Here is an 18,260-nt window from a genome sequence, read left to right as displayed (position 1 = left end):
GAACACCACTGGAAAATACGAAAACTAAAAGAAGCAGCACATATGCTAGGACACAACAACCTCCTAAACAGACCGAGTGCAGATATGAAAAGCATAGGGGAACTGGTATTAAGGAAGGATAGGAAAATATTAGATTTATAAGCTCTAAAATTCACTCCATAATTGCCTACAGGCATATAGCACAGTGGTTAAGAGCGCAGGCTACTAACCCCAAGATTCCAAAGCTATCCCCTATTAATTATATATCTGCTTTTTAGCATAAGGTTTGCAAGCTCTAAAAGGACTATGATAAACTTAAAACATCTCTTTACTTGGCTGTGTTTAACAGTGTCCCAAAAGTTTGATAAGAACTACACTGATAGCAACAGCTTATTTACAAACATTGATCTAGGCCAGAGATGGGCAACCTTTTTGAGAGTGTATACCAAAACTGGTAAAATCTCTGACACAAAATTCTTCCATGTGCCAACCAAATATTTTTGAAAACATATTAGGCTACTTGGGTTTGTTAAAAACTTTTTTAATAAATGATAAAAAAAAAGATCACCGTAGAGTAGTAAAACACAGTATATAATGATGGAAAATGTATTAATTCACCTTCAAAGTTACATCTAAACAACAATGAACTTTTGCTACTTTCAAAAGAAAACATCAGTCAAATGAAACACCTATTTGACAGAAAACTTGCGGATTCCTTTCGATATACATGTATATACAATATTATCAGTGGGACTTCTGCTGCTGCATCACTGATGACAGAGATTTTGCACCGGGTTTATATTTCATAACCTTCAGAGATATGCATGCACTACAAGTTTCATCTGTCAGGTTACTTCTATTACAAAACTTATCAAAGTTCATCACTGAGAACAAGGATTCACAGGTATATGTTGATGAAAACATCGATATTAGTGCTGTTGCAAAGTTTTTTAAACTGGGAAAATTTTCTGAAATGGCATTCCAATTCCTTAATTCATTTTCTGCATTCCTCTCTGGTACTCCTGTCTCTAAATCACTTTTTTCAATATTTTCTAAGTTAAATCGAAGGTCCAATAAATTTTTGCTTCCAAAAATTGAGCTACTTTGAAATTCAATCAACTGCATTTCAAAATCAACCATGTCTATCCATGAAAGCATTTGTAAGTTCAGTTCTTCCAGTTTGATAATGTCTGGAAACTTAATGAATTTTGCTGCCTCTTCCAGTTCCCTGAATTTAGCAAGCCTTGTAGAAATCTGCTCAACAGTTGACTCGATAATGTTTACAAACAGTTTTTGAAGACATTGGTGCTCTGTTCTGTTGTCGTTTGAGAGATCATTGATGTACTTCTTTATGTTTGGAAAGTATCTAAATCTTTCATTGTCCACATCCCTCTTTAAAACTTCTAGTTTCATTTCAAAAGACTTTATGTAAGTAAACATAACATCAAGTGTCGTACCAGAGTCCTGTAATTTAACATTCGAGTCATTCAAATGTTCACAAACATCTGCGAAAAAACACCAGTTTACAAACCCACATGATGTCAGACAATTCTTGATAAGAAACATGCTGGTCATTCAAAAAGAGTTTTATCTCATTTAAGCAGTCAACAAATCGTTTCAGAACCAAACTTTGGCTAAGCCATCGAACATTGTTAATCCTAATACCTTAACTTAAAATGTGCTAAATGGAAATAAATAGTAAGCAGGCATATAGACATAGCGATGGCAGTTTGGTGAAGAAGTGTGGGTTCTGTCCCAGTGCATGATATCTGGGGCAAATGTTTTACAGCCATAAGTTGATTGATACCTTATGTGTGGAGTGTGGTAAGCAAAAACTATGCAGAAGTTGACCATATGTGTGTGTGTGCTTGTGTTCAAATATGTGTTTATGTTGTCTCTCTATGTCCTATATGACAACTAGGGGTGGATAAAACAAAAACCAGAGAAAAATAAGTTCTGAGGTCAATATAATCAATTAAACTCTTGAAGGTGGCACTACTGAACAACCATTGTTCAATGACCAGTAAAAGCAAGGCATGAGCACGTTGGACAATTGCCTGGGGGCCCCATGGGTCCAGGGGCCAAATTTTAATCTGTATATTTCATGATTTGCTTTCATTAAATAAATAATATAGGCCCAGTGCATTGCTTTGCCAGGAGATCTGTAATAATGCAAAGATGGCTCTGAGTAAAACGAAAGCAGTAGAGAAACCAAGCATATTCTTAAATATCATCAAGTGAAGAGAAGTACCACATTGAATAACATTATGTAAGCCTTGTCAAAGCAATTGTTAGGATTGAAACTAACTAAATATCATAAACATGTAGTTGAGTATACTTTCATGTTTGTCACTTTCTCACCCAAATAGAAAAGGTTGGCAAAAATGGTGATAATAACGATATTTCTAATGACTATATATGTTGTTCTATGTATTTAAAGTTATGTAAAGTGGAGGATTATATGATATTACTCATATCTTTCCTCAGATTATCAGCAATGATATAAAATTATTTAAAATAGAAACTGAAATTGGTAATTGTAATCACCACATGAGAAATGGTAAAACACCAGATTATTTGCAATATTTAATCTCAACCCACTAGATTTCAAATCCAAATCCTATTATGGTCAACATTGCCTCTCATCCCTCCAGCATCAATGAATTAGGTACATGTCATGTATTGAAGTCAATTCCATTGATAATACTTTGTCCTTTAATATGAGTCAATGTTAAAAATCAATAATGAAATGTGGTTTTTACAGACTTGAAAGTTATTAACACATTTTGAAAATGTTTCACAAAATACATACCTGCCGATGCAGGTATATCACAGAACCAAGTAATCTCCATGTCCCTCCTTGTCTGTCAACATGGAGCATACGAAGGATTTGCAAGAAACGAACTCCTCTGAAAATTTAAAGATAGTTTTTAAAAACCTTGAAAATAATATATATATATATATATTTCACTTAGGCATTGAGATGCTAATAACCTGGTCTTAAAACTCAATATACATATGCTTCAGTACAAAGTGTCAGTCAAGTACAGAGCAGGAATAAGAAATTGGGATGACAAAGGTATAAATAATTATGTTATGAATTTCATTAGCTTGCAACTGTTTCTGCTATGAGGTGCAATGCACTCATAGCTGAGTGCCTGAGTATCACCCTACAGTTTCGTCAGTGCTTCAACCATGAAGTGTAATTTATTTAGGAAAACATTTACATGAATGTATATAAATAGAAAAGCATTATACATATATGTAAATATTTTTGCAAATAAATAGCACTTCATGTTTGAAGCTCTGATGAAGCTATAGGATAATATTCAAGCACTCAACTATGAGTGTATTGCAGAAACAGCTGTAAACTAATGAGGTTCATAACATAATTGCTTATTTCCTTTATCATCCCATTTTATTATACATACATACATACATACATACATACAGATGTGTATGAGTCTGTTTGATACATATACATACATACACACACACATATGTACATACATACATACATACATGCATGCACACATACAATCACACACACACACACGAAATTATATATTTAAAATAAAAAGCAACAATGTATAAATTTCATGTATAGTTCACAATAAAATCGTCTTCTACAGCTGTTTTAATGGAATAAAACATCAAAGTTCAAAGAGTGCTTTTTACATGTCACCAGTACAAGTGCCAGGTATGCGACACTACACTGGCCATGACTACAATTTCACTTGGCTTGACAGATTTTCTCAAGCCCAATGTTTAAAGGGTGCTTTTTATGTGCTATGACTGCGATTTCACTTGGCTTGACAGGTCTTCTCAAGCATGGGACATCGCCAAAGGTCTTAGTCACTTGTCATTGCCTCCATGAGGCCCAACATCTGAAGATCATGCTTCATCACCTCATCCCATGTCTTCCTGGGTATACCTCTTCCACAGGTTCCCTCCATAGTTAGAGAATGGTATTTTTTCACACAGCTGTCCTTCTCCATACACATTACATGACCATACCAGTACAGTCATCTCTTTTGCACACCACACCTGATGCCTCTTATGCCCAACTTTCTCTCATGACATTTACACTCTATTGTACATGCACACTGACATTGCACATTCAGCAAAGCATACTAGCTGCATTTCTTTCAAGCCTTTGCAAGTCCTTGGTGGTCACAGCTCATGTGTTACTGCCATGTAGCATGTATTATGTATACATGCACATTAAGTATGATATACAGAGTGAAAATGTCCAATACAAATGTACTGAATGAGGCTGGAACCAACAGTGAAGGTCTTTTGCCCAGCAGGTACCCTGTGGTTGATCAGTGCAGGCTCAATTATCGTTCAGAGACTGCTTACACCCAAAGTCAGAGACAGAGAAAAGGGTAGGATAAGGAAGTAAATTGAACAGCAATTGAATGCTGGATGAGAAGTGAACCCAGTGGAAATGGATTATGAAAACACATGAACTCAAAATGGAATGAATATAAAGGAAATGGGAATATGAGGGGGTACCCAAAAGTAACCAGAAACCTTCTCTGTAGGACAAGCCCATTGTAGTTCAGGCTTTTGCCACTAGAAGCCACTTGATGTGGCCCCCAGGCATCAGTCTGCCAACCAGCGTTGACCAGTGAGGTCATACTGCCACATGGTGTGTCTTTGTTTTGCAGTGCTTCTCTCCTGTTTGTTGATTTTTGCAATGGTTGAAATGAAGGAACAGTGTGATTCTGTGAAATTCTGTTTTCTGCTGGGTAAAATAGTGGCCAAAACAGTTGTCATGCTTCAAACAGCTTACAAAACCACTGCCATGAGCAAAACACGAGTTTATGAGTGGTTTTCACAGTTTAAGAATGGTCACTTGTGTCGCTTGAGGACCAACCTTGTTCAGGGCAACTGTTGAACTCCCGAACAAATGAAAACATCATGAAAATTCATGAACTTATCTTGGAGGACTGTCACTGAACAATTGATAAATTTGTTGATATGATTGGTGTGTCTTGGAGCTCCTGCAAAAGAATTTTGAGTGAGGAATTGCGAATGAAAAGAATTGCAGCAAAATTTGTACCTCGCTTCCTCACGAAAGATTAACAGCAGTCATGGCTGAATGCATGTCATGAACTAAAAGAACAGTTGGAAGTTGATCTGGACCATTTTTCAAAGGTCATCACTGGAGACAAAAGCTGGTAATATGGAATTTGCAGATGTGGAAGAGGTGAAGGAAAAATGACAGAGGTGTTAAAAGGTATCACTTTGCAAGAGTTCCAGGAGTGCTTTGAACAATGGAAAATGCACTTTGACTGATACATTGCTTCAAATGGAGAATACTTTGAAGGCAATAAAAGTATAAACATGCAAAACTAAGTAAATAAGATATATTGCAAACTTCTGGTTTCTTTTGGGTACTCACTTGTAGAGAACCCAGTAGAACTGTTACAAAAGGTTTGCCTCCTTGGCATGACCAAAATCATCAGGAAAATAGTAGATAGTTGAAAAGAACAGATTGCATGGTACTGTAGGCTGCAAGTAGCAAGCCTGAGATGCATGCAAGACTCCAGGAATTCCAACAAAACCTAAGTTAAAATAATAATAATAATAATTATTGTTGTTGTTGTTGTTGTTGTCACCGTTATCATCAGTGAAGGTGATTACTGGAAACATGCAAACGCTTTTGTATGTCATTATGTCAAACGAGGTTACAGTGAATCACGTTTAAAGAAAATAGCAAATGAAATAGCTAAGATTATCAAAGATAGTCAAACCTACACGCAAAATTTTAGCAAAAGAAATACAATAGATGATAGAATTCCTTTAATGATTAGCTGGCACCGACATTTCGCTGGCATTTCAAAAGTGTTGCATGAAAGATACCAGCATGTGGTGAAAAAATATCCCCGTTTCAAACAGATATTTCCTCAGCCACCCATTGTAGCCTTTAGACGGAATAAGAATATAAGAGAATTATTGACCTCTATATCTGACTCCAAGAAAACGAACATTGGAGTATCTGCACGCTGTACCTTAAAGAACAGCTGCAAGAGAGGTAAGCCCTGTTCATTGTGCAACAACATGAGAGAAGTGAAATCCATCAGAAATCATAACAGAAATGTTATGATTTATACAGAAGGTGGAACATGTAAAGGTTCCCATTTGGTGTACGGTGCAGAATGCACGAAACACAACTTAATTTATGTTGGTTGTACAACAGAACGATTAAACAAAACATTTAATGAGCACAGATTCGACATCAGGCACAATAATAGTAGCTCAACAGAACTTGCTGAACATTTCGTTTCAAGCGGCTGCAATTTTAAAGAAAACTTGAAAGTGCATATTCTCAGAAAATATTCTGAATCTGCCCCACTTTCACTTCTCAGAATATATGAGGAGAAATATGTTTGCGGGTTATTAACATCACGCCTTGGAGGAATGAATAAGATGACAGGAGAATATCATCAAATTTATACAAAACTGTTTGATTAAATATTCTTCTTTCTCTCTTTTTCTTTCCTTTTTTTTCTGTCGTCTTCTTTTTTTCTATTTTTTTTCTGTCTTTTTCTTTTCGCCTGATATCAAATTCTAACTTAAAATCTGATGATACCATTCCATCAACGTATGGACGCTGGTTGCTCTCGTTCATACTTTACATTTAAATTTCTGTAATTTTGAATTTTTATCACTTCTTATTTTGAACTTGACAAAGACAGACGTACTGTTGAAATATCGTTCAACTAATAAAATATCTTACAATCGAATCGCGCTCTTCATCTTGACTAATAATAATAATAATAATAATAATAATAATAATAATAATAATAATAATAATAATAATTTCAAATTATGGCACAAGTTCAGCAATTTCGATGGATGGGATAAGTCAATTGTATCAACCCCAGTGCTCAACAGGTACTTATTTTATTGACCCCAAAAGGATGCAAGGCAAAGTTGGCTATGGCAGAATTTGAACTCAAAAAGTGAAGATGGACAAAATGCCGCTGAGCATTTTGCCCGGCATGCTAATGATTCTGTCAGCTTGCCGCCTTTTTAATAATAATAAGAGCACTCAGAGAGTGCAAACCTCCACCAAGGAAACACCAATGTCCTCTCAACGATTAACCGGAGATGATTTTTAAAATGAGAATATCTGAAATAAACTCGACTACTCTCACAAACAAGAATACTAAAAATGAACCTGACCGCTCTCAAAAATTAAGGAAAAAACAGGAAAAATAATCCAGAATCCTTGTCTGGTGCTGGATTGATCCCAAAATCTAATCAGTTTGTGCTAGTCTCAAGGCCAAACATCCCTAAAAATTTCATCCAAATCTATCTAGTGGTTTTTTTAGATATCATGTCCATGGACAAACAAACAACCAAACACAACTGAAAACAATACCTCCACCTTAGTGAAGGTGAAGGTAAGAATAATAATAATAATAATAATAATAATAATAATAATAATAATAATAATAATAATAATTACCGGATGGCAGAAGTGGCAAATACTTGTCCTTCGGAGCCTATAAGAAAGACGACAATCGATGCAACAACAACAATAAAATCTGCAAAACAAAAATAAAATAAGAATCAGTATCAACTAATTCAGGAATTTGTTAAATATAAAAAGAATTTTTATGCATTATGTTAGCTTATAAAAGTGTGTTGAAAGTTTAATCAATAGGACACTGAACAAAATATCAAGAGGTCAGATGCTTGTATGTTGTGACTACCACACTGTTGTGACAGTAGCTAAAATACTTAAATATGAATGGTCGTCGTAAAAAAAAAATTGCCAGTAGAATAGATATCTTAGAGTATCCTTTCATCTATGCTGTGAATTCTATTCCTTTGCTGAAATTTTATAAAATTAGTAACAGTTATACCCTAGGACCAACTGAATTAACTATGCTACCCAAAAAATATTTAGCTTTGCTGCAAATCTAAAAAAGTTTTATTATGGTAAAAATTTGTTCTTCTCATGCCCTATTTTGTGTCAAGTGAAAGAGTAAGATAACAGAAATGCTTATACTTCAAGACCAGTGGTCCTCAACCATCTTTTGCCTAAAGACCCCTTTGATTCCTATTTTACTCTGTTGGACCCCAGTGTTAAAAAAATGCTATTATATTTTCATAATTAGATATTAAGAATATTATGAAAAAATTAAGATATTTGGTTTATTGTAAATGTATGACCAGTTTATTACTCTTTAACTTTAACTACAAAATCTTATATAGAGCCCCAAGGGTTATACGGACTGTGGATAAGAACCACTACTTTACAGTGATTAGTATTTCCTTTCTTTCAGTTCTTGTGTGAGAAAAGACCCTTGCCCAAAACACTAGATTCTATTTCAACTAATATATTTCTATTTTCCCTTTTAATCTGATTCATGCTGACATAAACTACCTGTGACGATATAATGATGAGCCAAAGTTGACAAAGTAATATGAATCAAAATTATTAATCATCATATAGGCGCAGGAGTGGCTGTGTGGTAAGTAGCTTGCTTACCAACCACATGGTTCTGGGTTCAGTCCCACTGCGTGGCACCTTGGGCAAGTATCTTCTACTATAGCCTCGGGCCGACCAAAGCCTTGTGAGTGGATTTGATAGATGGAAACTGAAAGAAGCCCGTCGTATATATGTATATATATATGTGTGTGTGTGTGTTTGTGTGTCTATGTTTGTCCTCCTAGCATTGCTTGACAACCGATGCTGGTGTGTTTATGTCCCCGTCACTTAGCGGTTTGGCAAAAAGAGACGGATAGAATAAGTACTAGGCTTACAAAGAATAAGTCCCGGGGTCGATTTGCTCGACTAAAGGTGGTGCTCCAGCATGGCCACAGTCAAATGACTGAAACAAGTAAAAGAGTAAAAGAGTAAAGAGTATATATTCATTGTTACTTCAGAAAGAAAATGCCATCTGTGTTACTTCAAAAATACAAGATAAAGTAAGAACAGAAAAGTAAGTCTATTTCAAAATATTATTTTCCACTCAAGGCACAAGTCTGGAAATTTTTGTGGAAGGGGCCAGATTGGATTGACCTCAGTAAACAACTGGTACTTAATTTGTCGACCCCCGGATGGATGAAAGGCAAAATCGACCTTGGCAGAATTTGAATTCAGAATGTAAAGACAGACAGCGGTGGTGATGCCAAGATAAAATACAAGCAGTACACTCTGTATATGATACAGGAGTGGAATAAAACTTACTCTCTACTTCCACTATATAAACTATGCTATCCAAATGATAAAGAGTGATTTTTTAAATTATTTTATTCTTCAGTCAGATAAATGAATAATTGACATTGGCATGATGTGTTCATTGGTTTCTATAAGATATTACCTGGTTGACATCAAATATCAATCAAAGTTAAATGTTGCTCAACTGACCAGCAAAATTGTAAGGAAACTTACCGATAACAGATATTGGTTTTCTAGCAAACCGTAGTCTTCCAGAAACACCCATGTATTTACTTCGACAACCGGCTGACCAGAGACGTATGATATATTCAAAACCGAAAAAAAATACTAGCACAACTTCCTGAAAAGAAAAGGAAATTGAGACAGACACTGTATTAGAAATAATTCAAATTCTGTTACAAAAAATACATCTCTCAGTTGTGTATACATGAAATTAGAACTTAAGGGTTAATCAAAAGTTTGGGATGGAATTTGACTGAAATTTATGCAAGTGTATATCTTTTAGCAATGTATATCAATGAAGGATGCAAATACAGCATCCATCTAATCTTTATGCTAGTTGTTCTGCACTGAGTTACAGAAAACTCCCTTGCTACTTTTGTCATTGGAGATGCAGGAAAACTGTGACTGGTCCATTGGAAGCATTTAATGCTATTTTAACAGTTACACACCATTATTCAGCTATTGTGATATAAAACAATCATCTTTAAAGTAGTGCTTCTACTTCTCCCAGTGTTGCTGTTGTGATTGTTTTCATTAGGCAAACCTACAATTAATAGCATTCTATTCTATGATCATTCTATCTTATTTTCAGACAAAGTGCATTATTCATTGTGTTGTTTCTTTAAGATGGTTGAGAGGGATTTGACTGCTATTTCTAGTATATCAAGGGACCACTCTTGAATTGGCATTTTTGTTGAATGTATTTCAGGTCCATGATACAAATTTACAGCTACTTGAAATACATTATTTGCAAATAAATGTATGCATGTGTGAATACCTCTGTATGGATGTGTTTGTGTATTTGTATGCATGTGAATGTGTCTGTCATAACCAAATGGTTAAAAAGATTGCTTCACAATGATGACACTTTGGCTTTGAACTACGTGAAGCCTTGAACATATATCTGATACTATAACCTTGAATCAACTGAAGCCCTCCAAGTGAAATTAGGTAGATGAAAACTGAGGGAGCCTATCAGATGAATTCTAGCAGTATGTCTGCTGATTTTATATGAGGGTTACATTAACCCTTTAAAACCAACCCTGAGAATCTATGATACAAACATCTTGCTTTAGTATAATTTAAATTCAAACCTCTAAATTTTATATGCCCTAAACACCCCTTTTTTTTATTTACCTTTAACCCTAAAAACGTTTGACAGCAACAGGAGCAATGCAGAGTTTGTTTTCTTCCAGATGCTTGCTCATTCTCTATGATATTATTGCAGTAAAGGCTTCGTAAATTGTAGGGAAACAAATTATTGGTCTGTAATTTTGTGGGTTTGCTGTTTCAGTGGATTTAGGAATTAGGATAGTTTTCCCTTCCATGAGCCATTCAGGCATTGTCTCTGGCTCTGCTAGTATGCCATTAAATTTCTCAGCCAGCTTTTTATGTGTTCTTGTCTGATAATTTAACCAGAAGTTGGGGATCTTGTCGTGCCCGGGTGCCTTCCAGTTGCTTAGTTTTTGCAGTGCCTGGGTGACCTCTTCAGTTGTTATAGAGGTCCAGAGTTATTCAGGTGCTAAGTTCGTTGTTTTGATAGACCTTTTCTGAGGTTGCTCCTTTGCCGACCATATTTCTTTCCACAACTGCTTAACTTCCCAACCTAACCTGTCATATCTCTCAACTTTTCTTTCTTCCTTATTGCATACCTTGTTGTCAGCTGGGCATGCTATATCTATGAGCCAGTATAGTTTAGTTTCTTCCTCAATTAAGACTATGTCTGGCTTCCTATTCTCTATCTCATGGTCGCACTGAATCATGAAATCCCATAGAATCTTTGTATTTCTATTTTCGATGAAGCCTTCAAGTTTGTGGTCATACCAATTTTTTGCTCTGTCAAGTCCATACTTGTTGCAAAGTGTCCAGTGGATATGCCTGGCTATATTGTCATGACATCTCTTATATTTCTTCTGGGCTAGTGGTGTACATTGGCTGGTAATATACCATGCGGTTTCACCATTTTGTCCACAGATTCTGCACTTATCACTTCCTGATGTGTTGTCTGTTTTGTATTTTATGTAGTTTGTTCTTAGTGCCTGCTCTTGAGCAGCACCGATTAGGGCCTCCGTTTCTGGTTTTAAATCATTTTTAGTCATCCACAGCCATCTGTTTTCTCTGTCTGTCTTATCTTCAGCATCCCTATGAAATTGACCATGCATTATTCTCTTTACCCACCTATTTTCAGTTTCATTCGTTTTCAATTTCTTGTATAGTGCTTTATCTTTGCAATCTTTCATCCTGCATGAGCCTGACCTTCTTACTTCTAATAACAGCGGTTCTGTGGCATTTTTTACATACCATGCTATGTTGTTTTCTTCTGCTCTAATGCTGTGTTTGCATCCAATAAGTCCTCTTTTCCCTCTTTTTCTTAATACATACAGTCTATCTGTGTTACTTTTGGGGTGGAGTAACCCATATTTAGCAACTTCCTTGTCTTTCTGTCTGATCCGTTTAGTTCGTCTACTGTCCATGCGATTACCCCTACTCCATATCTAAGGTGTGAAACCGTCCAGATGTTGATAGCGTCGATCTTATTCCATCCATTTAATTTTGACTTAAGGATCAGTCTCACTCTGTGCAAGTACTCCACCTTAAATTTTTCTGTCATTTCTATCTCCATCAATTTATCCATTTCCAAAATCACCAAGTGCTTATAGCCCATCTCTTCTATCTACTTCATAACCTCCCCTGACAGTATCGTTAGCCCGTACATACTTTTGATTTTGCCTCTCTTCAAGACTAACACACCGCACTTTCTCAGTCGGAACTCCGTTCTGATATCAGCACTGAAGGTATACACCGTATCAATGAGGGAACTGACTTGGGATTCATCTTTACCATAAAGTTTGAGGTCATCCATGAATAACAAATGGTTGACTTTTTGTTGGTAGCTTTTGAATACACACCCAGCTTTTGCTTTCCTCAGAATTAGTGTTAGCGGTATCAAGCACAGTACAAAGATCAGTGGGGAAAGGCAGTCCCCTTGGAAGATGTCCCTCCTAATTTCTACTGTCCCTAAACTTCTTCCATATGCTGTCAGGTCTGTCCTCCAATTCGCCATACTTTTTCCAAGCAATCACTCAACATTCGATGCAATACCAAATAGATTCATACACTCCATAATCCAAGAATGTGGGATCATATCGTATGCCATACGTTAGTTGATCCATGACATGGCTAAGTTACTTTTCCTCCTCTTGCAGTCTCTAAGTACAGTTCTGTCTATCAGGAGTTGATCCTTGGTACCTCTGCACTTACGCTTGCAACCCTTCTGCTCATGTGGCAGGACTCCATTTTTTTCTAGATATTTGTACATTGACTCTGCAAGTATTACAGTCAATAACTTCCACATAAGTGACAGACAGGATATCGGCCTGTAATTGTCTACTGTATTGCCTTTTTGATGTTTTTCAGGCACAGCAATGTCCTATCCAATGTCAACCACTCTGGTGTTACTTGGTCAGCATTTAAGTTGAGTTGCGCAGCTATTCACGCATGACATTCACCAAATCTTTTGATCCAGTAGCCTTGAACTCCATCTGATCCTGGGGGGCCTTCCAATTGCTCATTTTTTTTGCTGATTTCCTTCACTTCCCTGACTGAAATGACTAATTCCGCCTGTTTTCAACAGACTACTGTTTGACTGTTTGTTTCAGTTCTTGCAACCATTCAGCATCCTTCTTGTGCTTCCTTGTCTTTGCTCCAAATGTAACTCCAAATCCTTTGACTTTCAATGTTATCAGGTATCAACTTTTCGTCTGTACACTCTCCATTTATTTATTTATAGAATCTCTTCTAATCTACCCTGGATAACTTATTCTAGTGGTAACCCTTCATTTTTTGGTTGTATCTTACCATCTTTGCTTCCTTTGCAATGAGGCGTTGTTTCAATACCTCCACTACTATTTTCAGGCCCTTTCTTTCAATATTATACTTCTTTTTCAGCACCCTGTATTTTTGTTCGCTTTTAAGCTCCCCTTTCTCTTTTCGGTTTAACATAGAGATTTCCTTTGAGAGCATGTCTAACCCTGCCTGGATTCTTCTTTTCTTTTATTGTTATTATCATCATTATTATTATTGTTATTATTATTATTATTATTATTATTATTATTATTATTATTATTATTATTATTATTATTATTATTATCATTATCATTATTATAATTATTATCATTATACAATAAGCATGCCGTATGTTTGTAGTAGACAAGGATTGACTCTGTTTATTGAATTGAACAATATTTCGACAACATGTCTTTCTTCTTCAAGTTCAAAATGTAAAAAAAATACAGACATCTAGAAATTCAGAATTGGACCTGGAATGTCCTGTATTTATTTTTAGATGGAATGATGTCATTAATTTCTACTTTTTCACAATAGGTAACAAAAAAAAAAAAGAAACCAGGACTAAGAGAACATTTGGTTGAAAAGCTTTGTGTAAATGTGATGAAATTCTCCTGTCATTTTGTTCATCCCACCAGGGTGTGACGTTAGTAATTCACAAATATATTTATTATCCTCATGCGTTTTGAGGACTGAAAGAGTGGAGGAGTCTGTATATTTTCTGAGAATGTGTACTTTCAGGTGTTCTTCAAATTTACAGCTGTTTGATGTAAAATGTTCAGCAAGTTGTGTTAAAAATGTTGTTATTGAGCCTAACATCTTACCTATGCCCACTGAATCTTTTATATCATTTTCTATTGTGAAATCAACATAAAACACGTTTTGTTTGGTGTATTCCACTGCATACTACAGGCATTCTGAAACTATACTCCTGTGCAGATATCAGAAACAAAAACAATGAGAAAACTCAGCTGTAATCTTTGTGGAAATGAGTCACTTAAGGGCTTTGCCCTGAGAAACTAGATATATAGAGAAAGAGAGTCCAGAACAACAGTATAACCAATAATGACAAGTTGCTGTTACAATAACACTATCTTTTGAAGTCCTGGATCCTAGCCCACCTCTGTAGTACCACTCCATCCACTTGCAAGTATGGGAAGTAGATGGAGGCCAGAGAACAACTGCTGATTGTTGCAGGAGTTAGAAATGAGGATGCAACAAAAAGATTAAAGGGTTGATATACAATGACAAAAGGGATGTAAAACACATAGAAGACATATGGATGTTTTTGAGTGTGCTCAGTTTCAGTCAACAGTGATAGGTGAGTCATGGACACTCTAGCATGACCAAGCTGATAGGGGTTTAACCGAAGTGCGGATGGTTTATTCTGTGTATTCTTCATGTTTCTTTTTTAAATTATATCTTGCTTTAGTTATTGTGTTAATTCAAACAATAATACTTAATCTTTAAAAGCTAAGACTTTCTGAAAAAAGATAGAAATGTGCTTGTGGATACCCTTCTACAATTTGTTCACATTTGACACCTCCAGAATTCTACTTGGATTAAGCTTTATGAATTAAATAAGGTTTCAGTTTTCTTTGTAGCAAAATATATATGATATTGCCAGTAGCAACATTCTGAACCAAACCTTCAATGAATTTATAAAGAGCAAAAATTCCTTACCATCCAGAACAATGTTCCATTTGCAAATTCTGTATATTGGTCAATGGTAGATAAGACACTGAATATAAGGCAGATTAAAACCATCATAAACCTGTGGAAAAGCAAAAGAAAAAAATATATATACATATAGTAATCCCTAATGTAAAATATATCATTTATTGGCATATTTGACTGTTTTGTCATTGTTAAGCCCTGGTCAGGTTGACTTATGAGCAAAAACTTATTTTTCTGAAGATGGTAAGGTGTTATTTGACTGAGATTTTGCTGTTATTTTTTGTAAGTTAAATGGGGGACACAACATTATTGATAACCAACACAAACAGATCGTGCCTGACAGACACAAACTGTTGATATTGACATAAAACATTCAATACCTACACAAACTCTAGGTGCCCACCACCATCATCATCATCATCATCATCATCGTTTAACGTCCGCTTTCCATGCTAGCATGGGTTGGACGATTTGACTGAGGACTGGTGCAACCGGATGGCTACACCAGGCTCCAATCTAATTTGGCAGAGTTTCTACAGCTGGATGCCCTTCCTAACGCCAACCACTCAGAGAGAGTGTTGGTTCCAACACAAACAATACTGTGCACATATTAATGATACTACAAATAAAGAAAATGTTTATACCTCAAACAAAGAATCTGTTGACACTCCACCATACAAAATATTGATACCACACATAATCAAACCACCGATGCCTCCACAAAGAAACTCTTGATATCTCATGCAAATATACTGTTGACAGTTCATTCAGATTCAAACTGTTGATAACATAGAGAGACAAATTATTGAAACCCTAACAAAAACCCCCAATTGATGATTCCTCATACAAGCTATTGATTCCAAATACAAATGTTGAAACACACACTAAATGTTGATGGTCCATCAAAGCTAACCAGCACAAACAAACTGTTCATACCTTACAGAAACAGTTGAGATCTCAAACACACTCTTGATATCATATACAAACAAACTGATGATAGTCCATACAACCTTGTTGATATCTCACACAAATTAATGATACTCCAAAGAGACAAACTGGTGCTATCACACTAAATCATGATTGCGAGGTGCATCAACATTCCTCTGAATGTTGATGCACCTCACAAACAAAGATTATCATATCCTGCTCAAAGTAACTGTTGGTATTACACAGAAGGAAACTGTAGATATCTCACAAAAAACATACTCTTGGTACCCAACACAAAACATTGATACCCCATGCAAACAAACAATTCCTACACAAACAAATTTGTGACACCCAACACAAACTGTTGATACAACACAGAACCTGTTGATATGCAACATAAATAGTTAATGTGATATACAAACTGCAGATACCCTACACTAATTACTGATACCAAACACAGTCACTTGATTCTGCATACAAACAATTAACACCAAGACAAACGGGAAGATATGACACATAAACTAACTTCCCCACAGCATGGGAGGAACCACCCACAAGGAGGCAGTGGTTATGTTGAATGGAGTGTTAGGCTTTAGGGGGCAGTGAGGGAACAGTAAGTTAACATAATTAACAGTAAATTTTATACAGTATTTACATTTGATGGATATTTGTCCTCATCTTGTTTGTTGTTAACACGTTTCGGCTGATATACCCTACAGCCTTCATTAGGTGTCTTGGGGAAATTTCGAACCTGGGTTCTCATTCCTAAGGTATTTTTCGATGTTGTTGTTATTGTTATTATTATTATTATTATTATTATCATTATTATTATTATTATTATTATTCAGGTCACTGCTTGGAATCAAACTCGGAATCTTGGGGTTAGTAGCCCGCACTCTTAACCACTATGCCATATACCTGTGGGCAATTATGGAGTGAATTTTAGAGCTTATAAATCTAATATTTTCCTATCCTTCCTTAATACTGGTTCCCATATGCTGTTCATATCCGCACTCGGTCTGCTTAGGAGGTTGTTGTGTCCTAGCATATGTGCTGCTTCTTTTAGTTCTCATATTTTCCAGTGGTGTTCTCTGTCTCTTATTTTTAACTTCATCCCACAGGGGGAGGTGGTCTCCATTTTTCCATACATGACCAGCTATACCCGATTTATCAATATCTCCCTGTGTCACAGGTTTGCAATGTTCCTCTACCCTTATTTTGAGGGGACAACATGTTTCGCCTTTGTATAACCTACCACAGCTGCATGGGTAATTATTTCAATTATTATATGGTTTTCTTATTTTCAAAATAGTAAGAATTTTGAAAAATACATTTACAATACTAAGTATGTACAAAATAATTTAAAAAGTAACCTAAACTAATTTCCCTTGTAGATCACTTGCCAAAATAGCACCAAATTGTTTATGCTTCTACAATACACAAAATATTTTAACAATTTTTTTATACAATTCCTAATAATCTTTAATTATACAAATATAATGGAATTTTGTTTTGAACTTTAAATGATTGTGGGGTCCAGTAGAGTAAAGTAGGAATCAAAGAAACTCACAGGAAAAAAATGGTTGAGAGCCACTGCTCTAAACATCTTGTGCAAACTCTTAATACAACACACGAACAAAATTTTGACAATTCACACAAACTGATGATACCCCATAGACTGCTCTCATACTTACTCTTGATATCACACACACATACATTTCTGAAAATACACAGAAACTTTCCAAACCAAACGTAAATTGTTCATAGCCCACACAAACTATCAATATCACACACATGTTAACAGGCTACACAAACTGTTGACAAACAACAAAAACAAAACAAACTTTTGATATTCCATATGAACAAAGTTTAGATACTCTATGCAAACACACTGTTAATAGTCCACTCAAACTCTTGATACCAAAAAAAACAAAAAAAAAAAACTGTTGATACCCTACACAAGTAAAGATATTTGTTTTAAATTTTGGCACACAGTTACCAATTTCAAAGGAGGGAGTAAAGTCGATTACATCATCTCTAGTACTCAACTGATACTTATTTTATCGACCCCAAAAGAATGAATGGCCAAGTCAACCGTAACAGAACTTAAACTCAGAACATAAAGAGAGACGAAATGCCACAAAGCATTTTGGCCGGTGTGCTAACAATTTTGCCAGCTCACCACTACACAAACAAAATACGGAAATCAGAAACTGTTGATGTCACATACATACAGCTGATATGTCACACAGACAAGCTGTTGATAACCAATACAAAAAGCTAATACTCTACAACTAAAAGAGGTCATTCTTTCACATATTCAATACTGTGCCACATCACTCAATACCCTACACAAAACAAACCACTGATGTCCCACACAAACTACTGATACACAAAACAAACT

The 18,260-nt window shown here is 35.6% G+C and overlaps 1 protein-coding gene across 2 annotated transcripts in view; it reads right to left on the bottom strand.

Moving 5' to 3' along the window:
• The window catches only part of LOC106879982 (potassium voltage-gated channel subfamily KQT member 1), a 241,425-nt gene that overhangs the window by 110,549 nt on the left and 112,616 nt on the right, over positions 1-18,260 (bottom strand). For both annotated transcript variants that reach the window (XM_052975494.1, XM_052975495.1), the window contains exons 3-6: positions 14,936-15,026; positions 9,398-9,524; positions 7,463-7,541; positions 2,792-2,888 (exon numbers count right to left, since the gene is read on the bottom strand). In XM_052975494.1, coding sequence (XP_052831454.1) covers positions 2,792-2,888; positions 7,463-7,541; positions 9,398-9,524; positions 14,936-15,026 — 394 coding nt within the window. The remainder of the gene's footprint in view (positions 1-2,791; positions 2,889-7,462; positions 7,542-9,397; positions 9,525-14,935; positions 15,027-18,260) is intronic.

The sequence above is a fragment of the Octopus bimaculoides genome, chromosome 21 (genome assembly GCF_001194135.2).
Source record: "Octopus bimaculoides isolate UCB-OBI-ISO-001 chromosome 21, ASM119413v2, whole genome shotgun sequence".
In the NCBI taxonomy this organism is placed as follows: Eukaryota; Metazoa; Mollusca; class Cephalopoda; order Octopoda; family Octopodidae; genus Octopus; species Octopus bimaculoides.
Note: the sequence above shows the minus strand (reverse complement) of the source record. Positions and strands in the feature narration are given on the sequence as shown.